The sequence below is a fragment of the Frankliniella occidentalis genome, unplaced genomic scaffold (genome assembly GCF_000697945.3).
Source record: "Frankliniella occidentalis isolate FOCC.00 unplaced genomic scaffold, Focc_3.1 Scaffold28, whole genome shotgun sequence".
NCBI classification, from domain to species: Eukaryota; Metazoa; Arthropoda; class Insecta; order Thysanoptera; family Thripidae; genus Frankliniella; species Frankliniella occidentalis.
This window is the reverse complement of record NW_026267158.1, coordinates 2187812-2201439: the sequence shown is the minus strand read 5'-3', so window position 1 is coordinate 2201439 and position 13628 is coordinate 2187812. Positions and strand designations below refer to the sequence as shown.

Genomic DNA, 13628 nt, shown 5'->3' with positions numbered 1-13628 from the left:
GGGCGGGGCGGGGCGGCTGCAATATCCATTAATGTGGCTGTTGATGGGCCAGGGGAGAACACCCGCCCCTCTCGGCGCTCCACCAGCCCTACCCCGCCCAGCGAGGGTATCCAGCCAGGCGCATGGACAAGGCTCGCCCTGAAAGAGTTTGGAAAAGCGGAAACCTTTTTCCCCGAGCATGCCTCGCGCGGTATTGCGGCTGCGAGGGAGGGCATTGTGGGGCAATCAGCGGAGGGGCTCGCCACCAGAGTCATCATCCGGCGAACAAAAGAGCAGCGGAGGCAAGGAGCGTCGTGTTTGTATGCGGCAGAAAATAAAAAGACAACAGCAGCCACCCCCGGGCAGGAAAGGGGTGGGGGCGCCAGCCTCGGCGTCAGCGCGGAGGGCTGGACGTCGTCGCAGAGCCCCACACCGCGTCCCGCCCTGCAGCGCGCCCCCCAGGACACCAACGTGCCGAGCATCGAGCGCTGCCGGCTGGGCCGACGAGCACCTGTGCCCGCCGCCCGCCACGGTCCAGGGCCGCCCGGCCCGGCCCCCCAGCCCCCAGGGGGGCTCTCAGGGGGGCAATGGGGCCCCGCGGACGGCGCCGTGGACCGAGCAATCTCTAATGGCCAGAGGGAGGGGGTGGGGGCCGTGCTGCGGGCGCCACGGCGGAGGGAGGCCACAACTCTACCTCCAGGAACACCACAGCACCTGGTGCGGGGCCAGGCCGGGGGGCGAGGGGCGCGGCCAGCGCGGCGGGAGCAGACCCCCCTGAGCACGCTCGTCTTGTTCCAGGGAGGGAAGTCCCGGCGCTGGGTTGGGGGTGGGGGCTGGGGGGTGATAGGGTGGTTGTGGCAGGAGAGGGGAGAGGTAGGGAGGCGCGAGGGGGAGGAGGGAGGGGCAGCGCGCCACTGGCGGCGGGGCGGGGCTAGCGATGGGGGAGCGGGGCGGAGTTCCGATTCTGACTCAACTTCCGAGACAGAAAACACACCTACTGTGTGATATTCATAGACGGATATATTGGGAGAGGAGGGGAGGGGGGTAGAGATAAGAGTGACAACTGCCGCCTTCTCCCGCCGCACACGTGACCCGCTGTGCAAGCAGGTCGCACGGTTTGCATCCCCCACCCACCCCCCTCGCTTCTCTGGCTTCGGCATGCCTCCCCGTCGCCTTGCGTGATTGAAAAGCGCACTCCCACCAGAGAGGCAAACAACCACCGGGGTCTCTAGACACTTGTAACAAATTCAGAGGAAGAGCCCTATTTCAGGAGAAAATGGCGAAAATGGCCAAAAACTTAAACCTCCCAATAAACCAACAAACTTGCAATAGTACAGAAGTGGACTTACCTTGACTACATCTTGTGATTGCAGAAGTCTCTGAAGGCCGCCAGAGTCAACTAGACTTGGGCAGGTTACAAGGTCGAAGATGAAAGCATGTCCTGTCATTAAACCAAGTTGAATGGACGTCAGCTGACCTTTGGTGCCCAAGTTAATGCCCTCACAGTCCATTGACACAGCCACTGTTGGTCCACCAGGTTTCACTCTTGAAAAAATATCGTCTATTACTTGAAGACTCTCTTTCACATTTGTGATGACACGGGTAGACTGTAACACTTTTGTCTTGTAGGCTTCCACACTTTGAGCTGACAAAGTGGGTGATGGTGAAGCAGTGCTCGTTGCAATTGTTGGCGGTAAAGAAGCTGTCACAATATTTCTGTCTTTCTCAGAATTGTCAGCAAGAGTCTTCATTACAATAGAATTAACTCGTTGCTTCAGTGACTGATTTTGAACATTTGTTGATGGTGGAGGTGGCAGTAAGGGACTCAATGGAACAAGACTTCCTGTTCCACCTTGGTTATTATTAACATTATTTCCACAGTTGGTATTATTATTAGCTTGATTTTGTTCTTCAGTCTGGTGAGCTTCAATACTTGAATCTGTCTTAATTTTGGGGTTCACCAATGTAACAAGATTTGATTGAACATGAAACATATCAGAACGCATCTTCAAAACTGTTGCAAGATCTTGAGAAGTCTGGAAGATGTGGTGATATGACTCCTCAGGCAAGGCTCTAACAGCATTTTGAAACAACTGGTCAACAAGTTGAGGACCTTTGTTTTCAATGGCTTTTGCAAAAAATAAGTAAAGCCTATCAATGACTTTTTGATCAACATGTGGTTCTTCAAGTTCATGGAAAGGTTGAGGTTCCCTACCCTCCCACTGCTTAAGCATTACAGTGTCCTCTTTCACTATGAACGCTTCTGGATAACGACACAGAAAGTCATGGAACTCCTTGACATGTTGTCCAGATATATGACGAACCTCAGGCGAAGCTTGAGATCGATGCCCCAGCAAGCTCTTGATGGGAACTTCAGTTCCAACCCCATACTGAAGAAGTTTGTTGACGAAATAATCCACAGCTTCTTTGGCGTAGTCTCTCTTGGAACTGTCACCATCTTCAGAATTTGATGGTGCTGAGTTGAAGGCATTCACGTGAACATGATCACCATCCACAGTGAACAGTGAAGGATACTGGGTGAGAAACTTCTTCAAACCAGACTGTGACCCTCCAGCAATTTGCCTCATTTCTTTGGTGAAACCCTTAGCTCCAAATTGACAACTAAGATCATGGAGGGTTCTGGGACCACCTTTGTCCAGTAGTTTTTCAAAGAAGAAGAGGAGAGTCATGTTTCTCACCATCTCATACTCTGAGCTATCCATTTAAAGTTTTACTTTCGTTGACGAAGACAGAAACACTCACAACAACCTCCTCCACCCGGACATGTTACTCTCCGCACCGATTCAACGTTGACTCGTCTCCCCCACCGTGGCTTCGTGACTGAGGTGGAGAGTGGAGTGGTGTGGTGTGGAATCCACTACGCAAACCAAAATAAATGGGGGGCCGCGTTCCGAGAACCGGGAGCGGCGCCCCAAACGCCATCTGGTGTCTGAATCAGCAGACACCTTTTTCGCTGTCAAATGCAGTGTTAAGCCGTAATCGACTCAATTTTCGAATGCAAACATGTTTTTACACAGCAATTATCAAACTGGAGGCCTGTAATACGCGTGACATCATCGGAATTCTGAAAAATGTCGCGTCCAAGTCGTGCCCAATAACCTGCCAATAACCTTTTACCCCTTTGAACACCAACTTTGACAGATGTCAAAATCCACTGTGCCTAATTTCTAAGAATTAAATATATGACTTTTTTCACATTTGAATCGTTTTAATACCATGAATTTTCACACAATTGATACAACATATTTTACGTTCCGAATTCACCCTAATTTGCCAGTTGTTGCCACGTTTTGAAGGAGGCTGTGACGTGAGCAATGTAAACAATCAGCTGGATCAGCTGTGTTGTGTTTTGTATTTTCTATTGAGGAATCTGGGATACGACATATTTCAAAAATCTCCTTCTCCTTACCTGAAGAAAACTTGAAGCAGCCAAAGTAAGAGCAGCGTGAAGTATTATTTTTAGTCCATAGTAAACTGCTCTGGGCATTTGCGGCAAACACTTAACCTCACATCCTCGCGCTTTATAGCGCCGCTTTTTATTGTAAAGCAACGCGTTCTTAATGTCAGAAAATATAGATTTATTGCAAAAGCATATTTTATTGTGTTTTATTTAATTCTGGTGCGAAGGTTTGGTCAAAGTTTTTTCCGCGTTCACACTATGACTGATGCCGGTCGGTTGCCATCTATAACACTTATCTGGTCTAATAATATCATTTGTTATATCGTGTTACAGAATGGCTTTTACCAAGCTGCAGCAGTGGTTATTAGCACTTGCTACTTTCTCTGGCTTTTGGGCAACACTTGTTGCTAAAGCAGCACAGCCGCAGCATTTTCTCCATAAGCATGAATTTCTGGTTCTCGCTCTTCCAGTTATTCTCATTGGCTTATTTGGGGTAAGTTCTCTCCGATTAATCTTCCATCCACATTTTGTACATTATTTTATACTTTTTCCTCCTATTGTTCTAATTATAATCGAAACTTTCAGATATATGCAGTTTTCACTGTCCTTTATCGGGTCTTCACATTCAACAATTGTGAGGAGGCTGCTGAGGAGTTAAATAAGGTAAGTAATACTGTTATTGTTTTCAATCGTTGCAGTCCTTCAAGTGTGCCACCATATGGTTCTTACTTTCTGAAAACTCTTACAGCAAATCAAACAAGCAAGAAAAGATTTGACCAGTAAGGGGTTCTCTTTTGAGAAAGTCAAATGAGGGGTAAGTCCTGTCTTTCCTTGTCACCAAAACCCAATGGTTGGTGATTTAATTTTGAAACATTCCGATGTTATTGTTTGAATTGGATAAGCTTAATTATGATGAGATGGGAGAATAATGTAGCTAAAGAAGGTTGGCATAAGTGAGGACGAGGGAATTAGACAAATGTGATATTACATATTTTAAAATAAATATTTATTCTCATTCAGTCAATGACAATGTTTGACAATTCCATAAAACTTAATCCTTTGCAAAACAATTTTTAGTATAATTAAAATGAATTCAATTAAAACACACTTAAACATAGATTTGGCATCAAGACTAATTTTAAGTATGTATGTTTGGAATTCACTTACAAAATACTGGGTTCATGTAAAGTTAAAGATGTCTTTGTTTTCGATTGTTGCTGATGAATGAACTGATTCTTCACAATTCTATCTTCATTCCCTTCAATCTCTGACCAGCAAAGAGGTGTGACCGCAAGTCTTTACAACTAATCATATAAATATGTTTGATCAATCCTCCACCTTGCATTTAACATTTAATGTTCCAGATCACAATGTGCTAGGTGGCAGCATGGAAACTGTATTTACAGTGATAAAGCTAATGTCTCCTACATCACAGGAAATTATAACCACAACAATAAACAAGAAATATTCTGGTACACATGGTAAACATTGTTTCAACTTAGAAACAAAGACAGTATATCTAAATTTTCCTGACAGCTCGAAAACTGTCAGTAAATAGAAATGCACAAGGAACGTACATGTCCTCTGTACATTCTTTGAGTAGTCATGATGGGAGAGAACAATTTCTTTAAGGCTTACAAAGTTGCACCTAAAGAAAACGGTTTGTTTTGGAATCACAACAGATCTCTTCTCTCTCCTTGGATCAGTGACAGCTTAATTCAGTCAGTTAATGTAGCCCCTAATGTGAATATTTATTTAGAGCTCAGAGTGTATAAACTGTGGTTTCAGTTCTTCAATGCGCTTGATGAAATCTGACTTTTCAAGGCAACCATCACAAGTTTCATCCCAGTCATTTAAGATTTTCTTTAGATCTCTCACCTTAAGTTTCTTGAGATCAACAGTTTTCAAATCAATTGTTTTGTCTGGAGGGAGAAAATTACAAGTTAGGGGATATTGCATGAGTATGTTACGATAAGGAATTATTGTTAGAATAAAACTTACCATAGCGTAAGTCACAAATTTGGTTATCCTTCTTCTTTAACTTTTCACAGATTTTCTCTGCAGGCATTGACCATGACAGGGGTTTAGATAGTTCTCCTAAAATTCCCGTCGCTGATTCATCTAAACCTCCAAGATAGTAACACTGAAAACCAAAGCCATTTTTACATTAGAAAACCTGTTTCTTTCTTTAAGAAGCCTCATACCAATATGAGAAAATAAGGAACTTACAAGTCTATTTTCCTTGCTCTTAGATCCTTTACAAAACTTTCTGAATTGTTCTTCAATCTTTTTGGGGTCTTTACGAACATCGTCTGACAATGAATTGCTGAATTTTTCAACTACCTTGAAACAAACTGAAAAGGAACCAAGCATTAAGAGAAATAGTAGAGAGTACCGATACTTTTTGAAAACTGACAATTACTGTAGTTACCTTCACAATCTTCTGGTTTAAGGGCTGAAATAGCTCCCAAAAGAACGGAAGCTATCAGCAAAAGCTGGACGAGCACTGCGTAACAAGAATTCATCCTAGACAAAAGCAAAACACAAATATTGGTAAGTTTAGAGTAATGACTAAGTACACAAGAATATTCTGCAAAGATTAGGGAGCCATAACAGAAGTTTTAATGTCAGGAAATGAGTTTAACAAATAATATTAATGTTAAAAACAAAGGCTCTTAGAATACTCTAACCTTACAACAGAGACTAAATGAATTTCGACAACAGCAAAACTTAAATACATAATTTAATTTTGGTTTTCACCATAACTTAAAATGAAAAAAAGAACACACAAAATGCTTGATGAGTTCTAATGGTTCTTATAAGAACAAACAGAAAGTGCTCTTACAGACCCATCTAGCCAAACCAAACCTGTTAGTGGTACAACTTAGGGCTGAACAAATATCTTCAGATCAACTTGACAGAATGACAGTAAGATGATGTTACATTTCTACTATTAAACATTACAAACCTATTCAAAATACTCCTGCACCTGTTGTGTCAGCACGTCAGCAGTACCGGTATACGTCAACTGAAGAATTCTAACTCCTGCTATAAGACCCAAGACGTTTTGAGTTTTCCACTAGCCTCGTCAAAACCAGATGGCGAGCTGTGATTGGCTGGGGGATATCCCTCACTCTGTTTCCGTTTCCGTTTCGGCGACGCTGCCTTGTGGTCAGTGTTAAAAGGACACGTCAGACTTAGCTTTGGCGGCAAATTTCGACTTGATACGCTGAAGTATAAAGGAAATCTGGATGGTTGGTTTCAGCTCTCACGACTAACTTATATTATTTCAATCAACTAGCACTGACAATGCTGTATTTTTCTCCCAAAATTTGATAGTGTCGTGCTATGTGTGTCAGATGTGAAAGTGGACTCCGATTTGCCGCTTGAATGGGCAATGGGCACGCTGTTTTTGCTCCAGCTTGAGAAAGAGCTTCCAGATATAGCTGTCGCATTCGCGTGGCTAGCCGCTACTGGCTACTGGCAGAGCCACTGGTGGTCCTTTTCCCGGAAGAAGCCAACGATTGTTGAAATAAATGACTTATTAGGATTTCGAAGGACCTCGGGAACGCTGACGAGCGATCAAGCCCCAGCACACATTGGCCACCAGCGAACTGACTATATGCAGTCCTCGCTTCCCCTCCCCAGGAACGTTCCCTGTGGCTTTTATCGTGTTTTTACTCATGAAACCTAATCCAAAACGTCAAATTGGTGGCATAATCAAAATAGTCAGAATATTCATATTTAAAATTTATTTTATGAATGGTGAGTTACCAGTTGACTTTTTAGAAATCCACAGCAACTTAATTTATAAAATAGGTAGTGAACAAAACAAAGTTCTTACAAAGTCACACGTCATACAATATCAAGAAATACACAAAGCTACAAGAAGAGATAAGTATAAAATGATCAACTCAGGTACATCAGCATATGAAAACTAAAACATTTAAGTAAAATCAAAAACACAGCCTTAAGCATTATATAATCATATGGCAGAAGAGAATATAATGTATTTTTGGCAATTTTTTTCCATTGGCGAAATGTGTTAACAGTGTGCGTCTTAGAGAAGACTCATACATAATAGTAGCTAACATCACAAATGACGACTCTAAAAAAATTGAGCAATGTCAAGAGTAAATCAAGGAGCATGAAAGTTGACCAATCATAATAAACGTGCATCTAAATGTGCAACTTTGGCAGGTACAGAAACATATACACATGATGGTCATTTATTTATGGAGCGATCCCTAGAAAATTCTGTACAACATAACGTGCAGCATTTTTACTTCACAGAATGTTTACATAAAGCCCCAGGAGCCTGTGTAACTGTCACTTCTGTCACTGTAAAAACAAGTAGCAAGAATCAGTGTTATGAGAATAAACATTCATTATCAAAATTTTGATTGCACAAGAATAAAGTCAAATGCTCTTAAAAAGTAAGTTAGTAAAAATAACAGCACCATGAGTTTTTAAAAATATGACTGAGACAAACAAAACTGATTAGCAAGTTACAATTATTGCTGTAACATTATAGAAAACTCAAGAAAATTAGGTAATAATATGTATTCATAATATTTTAAAACAGCATTGCCTACTTTCAGGCTCATCCATCACAAGGCTAGATGGGTAGTTAATTGTTTACCCCCACCCCCAACATTCCCTTTTCCGTGGACATATATGCCTAATTAAAACAGGAAATTGGAAATTGATGATTTCAAGATATGTTTGTAATGCAAGCCAGCAAGTGCAAAATACACTCAAATAAGTCAATTTTTTCCCTTTAAGTTTCAATTTACTAGGTGATTTGAAACAACTCTAGTATCAGTTCTCAAAATTAGGAGAGTGAAATATGTCATGGTAATATTACCGTTCTGAGTAAGGAGGGGGACTTTCAGGCCTTTCACGGAGAGGAATAATATTTTTACTTCTCATATATCCAACCACCTGAAAATAAGACTCAATTTGTAAATAAGATTGATTTTTTAATATCACACAACATACTGGAAAAATCACTAAATGGATGTCATAAATACCTGATCTGGAATCTCTGCTAAAACCTCTCGAGCAAGGTATGACTTTGCTAATGCTTTGTCAGCTAATCTTTGAAAGTTGTTGAATGGTACGAATTGAACAATATCTCTTGCAGCTCTGATACCATCCATAATCAATGGAACAGTGTCTGCATCCAGTTCATTCATTGCAGAAAAATCAGCATTGCCCACTCCCACTATTATAATTGAGAGTGGAAGATTTGAAGTGCGGATAATAGCCTAGGTCAAAGGATCATACCCTGAGTAAAAACCTTCAATTGTAAATTTTCTGCGTTAACTTTTATTGAAAATACCTGCTTAGTTTGTGGCATATCAGTAATCACACCATCAGTGATTATGAGCAAGATAAAGTATTGAGACCCATCTTGATAGGCCTCAGCAAATTTCCCAACATGATTAATTACTGGTGCAAAGTTGGTGGGACCATAGAGCTGTATTTGACGGATGCATTTCTTGTAGGCTTCAAGTACACCTGAGATAGAAGAGTGAATCAGCAAAGAATCTAAGATTAGTAAATCCTTCAATGAAATTTAAAAAAACTAAAAAATACTGCGCATGATGATTTTGTGTGCGTTTTTTTCTTTTGCCCAAACACCAAGGATGTAAATTTTATTAGGACTTCCATTCTTTACCACTTAATGTGGCTTGTAAATTTTTACCTGAAATTCCTTCACAGTACGGATAACTGGGGTGCATATTGACAAAGAACTCATGTGACACCTGACCATGAGGAGGGATCCTTGCCCCAAATCCCAACACAGGAAAGAGTTTGTCACTGTCATAGTCTTGAATTATTTCACCCACAGCAGTGAGAGCTTGCTCATACTGATTGGGCTCTGATGACCCGGTGTAATGAAGTGATGTTGGTGAGTTGGGATCTCCATTTGATGCTGTAACCATAAAGTGTTTCATCCAATTAGTACAGAATTTTTGAAATGACACAAAGCAGAATATCAAAATTATCATCCAGCTGACAAAACAGAAAATAGTTGAACAAAAAGAACAAAAGATAGGTCACAATAGTTGACAAAATTCAAGTGTATCACAGTTTACTATGATGTAAATACCAGTATAGAAGATTCATGCAAAACAGACCATGCATTGAAGAAAGAGCACAAATTACCATAAAGTGCATAAACAATTTCAAGCAAAATTTTTTCAGCAGCAAGGGATGTAGAACTACGTTCTCAATTTAAACCACAGGAAACATGAAGCAACACAAATACTCTCAGACAGAACACAATGAAAATGGAAATAAAGTTTGCACTACAGTGCATTAACAACACAAAAATGACAATATCCCATGCTTGGTTTGGTTTTGAGCTTCCACTTGCCTGTGAAATCAATAGCAACAGTGCAGTTAAGTTGAGTACCACTCATAATGTAGTCCAAGAAGGTATAAAGTTTTCTTTTTTCAAAATGAGTTAAAGAAATTTCTCCTGAATGTGTATATGTTCCAGCCTTTTTTTGCTAGATTTAAGGTAAAGTTTAACAAATGATCCTAAAGGTAGAGTATAAGTTACCTAAATAAAATGTTTAAAAAAATTACCTGTTTGTTTGGGTTTATCACTCTGTAAATATTATCTGGGCTTGGTCCCTCACTTAATTGCTTGAGTGTTGTGTAGAAATGACCTAAGAAAGTACACGTGTTTCAATTAGTACTTGACATAGATAAATTGAATGAAAGTATGTATGATGACATTAGTTTAACTTACCAATCAGACTGTGGTTTCCTGACCTATTCCAGTCATAACATGTGACACGAATACTACGATCAGCATCTCCACCGCACAGCGTCCTAGCAGTTATGGTAAACGGTCTCCATTCTGGATTTAATGTAAATTTTATTACTTCTGTACGGTGAACCACAGAATAATCTCCAGTTTCTGCTACCTTGGCAAATTCTAGAAATGGATCCGATCTTCAGAACAGAGAAAATGCCTTATTAATTCAGAGTGCATAATTAAACCAGCAACCACAATTTGAGGGTAAGTGATTGTTCATATACCGTAGGCTACAAATATCAAGGGGTTTCTATGAACTTCACTAGTGATTCTGAACCTAATGGGGGTCATGATATGTGTTCCCTCTTAGGGCATGTAAGTAATGAACAACTCATGAGGCAATGTAAAAGGGAAAATTAAAAACAAGGAGATCTTACTTTCCTAACCAATCCTTCCGATCAAGTGACTTCCCAACAAATTTCAGAGTAATTTCATCCACACAGACGGCCAGTTCCTCAGCACTAACAATCAAAACACCCTTGTTGAGAGGCATTCCTGTGAGGGGCATAGTAATTTTTCCAGAAGAGACAACCTGCAGGACACAAAGGAAATTGTGATAAAATATTGCCCTACTAAATAATGGAGGGAAGACCTAATATATAACGTCTTGTACCTGACCCAGTGTTGTTGCACAATAACCAAGAAAGTCTTGTTCTTCTAAATTTGGATTTTTGGTGTCAATATCATACACTTCAAAGCGTAATATTTGTTGTTCCTCAAAGCGATACTGAATTTGCATCTAAAAATAGGGGGAGTAGATAGTTCATCAATTGCTCTTAAACAAAATAAGGTGACACTATTTACAACAAACCTTTTTGACAAAATCAGGGTTTAAAGAATTTGTTATCTTCTCAGTTCTAAAAACTTCTCGCCATTGAGGAATCTCTGCTGACTTCATTTTGACGACGCATAGCGGATCAGATTTTGAAAACACATCACAATCTAAAAGGTTTCTGTAAAAGAAGATACCAAATGATGTAAAAAAGAAGACCACTAGAATTCAGTATAACATTTTAAATTGCTAAATTAATTAAGTCAGTAATCCAATGGAAATCAAACCTGCAAGATATGGTAAGCTCAACATCTGAAGATGGCAAAGAGGCTGATCCTGGGACAAATTCTGCCATGGCTTTGACGCAGAGAATCAAGTACTACAAGCTCATACGTTCAATCTTCACTTGTAACTGCTGAACTAGCAGAGCTCCAGGATGCACTTGGTAGTCAGAAAACAACCCAAGACATAATATTTGTCAGATTCTGTCCCAGATACATATGACTCAACTCATTCCAACTACTGAATGGAGTGTTGAGTGATAAGCTCTGGTTGTAGTGTGGATGTACATATACAGCGCAACAAAGTTATTTTTAACTATAAATATAACTTTAAGAGTAGATTGCAGCGATTAAAATTTTTCTTCAATGTCTTTTCCCTCGTAATAACAACAGAGAAGGCATATGGCTAGGCTACGGTTATGTTGACATTTCGCTGTTTTTCACATCCACAGCAGACGACAGGTGGGAAAAGAGGGCCTGCTCCAAAAGGCAAAATTTACGGCATGTCGTTTTTAGGCCCGATAAACATTGATTTATTCTGAAGGAAATAGAGATATTTACATTTAATTGGACTGAGTTTTCATTTCACCAAATAGTTTAACATTTCACGAGTTTGATAAGAAGTTAAAATCAAAAAAGTATCACGGTACAGCAGAACGGTTGGCAGTATTCGTTTGTTTACGTACTGTCATCTGTTCAGGTCGATATTATTTGCAGACGAGGTGGGGTGGCGTCTGCTCAGATCTATCGTCTGTTTGTTATGGTCTGATGCATAACACTCTAAAACACTGTATTTTTACTTAAAAATTTATTTTCTTTTGCGAAGTTAGTGATTCCTATACCAAGCAGAAATTATGCAGACCATTGTGTGCATTAATACTCATCACAATGTTCACAATGGATCCCAATACTCTCCAAGTCCGCAGGTAAAATGGATGGGACCTCCTCATTGTTATTAAATTTATTAGAATGATTCAATGTTAATGAGAATCCTTCAAATGGTTTAGAAATACTGTTTATTTAAATTTCAGGACCTATTTATTGTGTTCATTTCTCACTCAACATAAACTTATTCATTGTGATCACTGTCGCTTTTCTCCACAAAGGATCAGTCAGAATATTCCCCTATAGAAAAATTATGTTTGCTGAATTACAATTGGATAATGATCTGTTGGGAAATGTTTTATTTTGTTGCAGAATCCACACCTTGGGTTAGGGCTTCAAAACCTATTAAGCTCTTTTAAAAAAATCTGATGATTGTCAACAGAGGTACAAGTTACGGATTTCAAACGCGTCCACCGGATAATGCAGAAATGTTCTTTTCATGGGAAGAAATTGTTGTGTGGATTGGAGTCACACTGTTTGAAGCTTGGATTCATACGGTTTGTCTCACAGTCTTCTTGCTTTTTTTAACATTGAAATTGGATGGTATACTTGACAGGTCATGGTGGGTTATATTTTCCCCACTTTTTGTTGGTAATGCGCTGAGTGCATATTTTTGTGTGATTGGGTTTATCCGAATGTATCTTGAGGGATTGCGAAAGCATGCTTTTATTAGGACAATATGGAGTTTATCTTTTTTGTTTCTTATGACCGTTTTTGAGGTGCTGCTGATACGAAAAATAATGGGTAATAATAATCTAGAATATTCTGAAATATTGTCACCAGTGTTCATCCTTCTGCAGCTAATTACTGCACGAACCTGTCGCCTGTATGGCTCCTAAAGCACCAAAATTTCTGACAAATTAGATAGATAAATTTTATCAAACTTAATTTCAATCTCCTTGATATACTGTTTGATTTTTTACAGTAGGAATTTATATCCACGTAATATTATTGGTTGTGTACTAGATTTTATTTGTACGTAAGTCTACTACAAGTCCAGTTTTTTAGTATTGTGTTTTAGGACGTTGTCAAGTTTTTTACAAGTACTGAGAAATTAGTAAAAGACTGATTTGCTTACTGCAAGTTTGGTTGACTGTGATGTGTTGTGTTGATTTCTGTTCACTTTTTGGTTTACCCTCTAGGATGTTACAAAATAGATATTGAAGAAGTTATGCACCTAGATGCGTAGAGCTCTTTTGAGACTTATGTGTGAACTATATTTAAAAGATTGAAAATTGCACAAGGTGAAGTGCAATTATTGCGACGTGTGTTAGCACATAATCCTTGCTTTTTCAATGATGCCAAATTTACCTCATATCTTATACCCTCTAGTCAAGATTGAAATAAGCGCTTTATTAATTATATCTACCCTCAACCCTTTTATTATAGTAGAGTTGTATGTAAGTATGGCTCAAATGTATAGATAGTTGACATTTTAGAAATAAATTAGACATT

General features: G+C 39.7%; 5 protein-coding genes across 7 annotated transcripts in view; 2 read left to right on the top strand and 3 right to left on the bottom strand.

Moving 5' to 3' along the window:
• Positions 1 to 2857, bottom strand: part of LOC113211938 (egalitarian protein homolog) — a 32083-nt gene extending 29226 nt beyond the window's left edge. The window contains exon 1 of the mRNA XM_026430485.2: positions 1329 to 2857. Coding sequence (XP_026286270.1) covers positions 1329 to 2702 — 1374 coding nt within the window. The 5' untranslated portion in view covers positions 2703 to 2857. The remainder of the gene's footprint in view (positions 1 to 1328) is intronic.
• A 408-nt stretch (positions 2858 to 3265) lies between these two features.
• Positions 3266 to 4424, top strand: LOC113211937 (dolichol-phosphate mannosyltransferase subunit 3). The gene is made up of 4 exons (XM_026430483.2): positions 3266 to 3434; positions 3734 to 3893; positions 3986 to 4063; positions 4149 to 4424. The coding sequence occupies exons 2-4, from the start codon at positions 3735 to 3737 to the stop codon at positions 4209 to 4211; spliced, it is 300 nt and encodes a 99-aa protein (XP_026286268.1). The 5' UTR covers positions 3266 to 3434; position 3734; the 3' UTR covers positions 4212 to 4424.
• On the bottom strand, positions 4390 to 6526 carry LOC113211934 (mesencephalic astrocyte-derived neurotrophic factor homolog). Of its 2 annotated transcripts, none has more exons than XM_026430480.2 (5): positions 6369 to 6526; positions 5832 to 5926; positions 5630 to 5754; positions 5402 to 5543; positions 4390 to 5322 (listed from the first exon to the last, which is right to left on the bottom strand). In XM_026430480.2, the coding sequence occupies exons 2-5, from the start codon at positions 5923 to 5925 to the stop codon at positions 5156 to 5158; spliced, it is 528 nt and encodes a 175-aa protein (XP_026286265.1). In that variant the 5' UTR covers position 5926; positions 6369 to 6526; the 3' UTR covers positions 4390 to 5155. The 2 variants fall into 2 exon arrangements, with proteins under 2 accessions (XP_026286265.1, XP_026286266.1); XM_026430481.2 differs by having other exon boundaries at positions 6390 to 6523.
• A 609-nt stretch (positions 6527 to 7135) lies between these two features.
• LOC113211933 (copine-8) lies at positions 7136 to 11975 on the bottom strand. Of its 2 annotated transcripts, none has more exons than XM_026430479.2 (13): positions 11850 to 11975; positions 11295 to 11448; positions 11047 to 11188; positions 10849 to 10974; positions 10613 to 10767; positions 10167 to 10372; positions 10001 to 10083; positions 9786 to 9921; positions 9111 to 9341; positions 8745 to 8923; positions 8434 to 8670; positions 8268 to 8344; positions 7136 to 7741 (listed from the first exon to the last, which is right to left on the bottom strand). In XM_026430479.2, the coding sequence occupies exons 2-13, from the start codon at positions 11360 to 11362 to the stop codon at positions 7699 to 7701; spliced, it is 1683 nt and encodes a 560-aa protein (XP_026286264.1). In that variant the 5' UTR covers positions 11363 to 11448; positions 11850 to 11975; the 3' UTR covers positions 7136 to 7698. The 2 variants fall into 2 exon arrangements, with proteins under 2 accessions (XP_026286264.1, XP_026286263.1); XM_026430478.2 differs by having other exon boundaries at positions 11295 to 11765; positions 11850 to 11950.
• LOC113211935 (transmembrane protein 203) lies at positions 11947 to 13628 on the top strand. The gene is made up of 2 exons (XM_026430482.2): positions 11947 to 12214; positions 12486 to 13628. The coding sequence occupies exon 2, from the start codon at positions 12542 to 12544 to the stop codon at positions 13010 to 13012; it is 471 nt and encodes a 156-aa protein (XP_026286267.1). The 5' UTR covers positions 11947 to 12214; positions 12486 to 12541; the 3' UTR covers positions 13013 to 13628.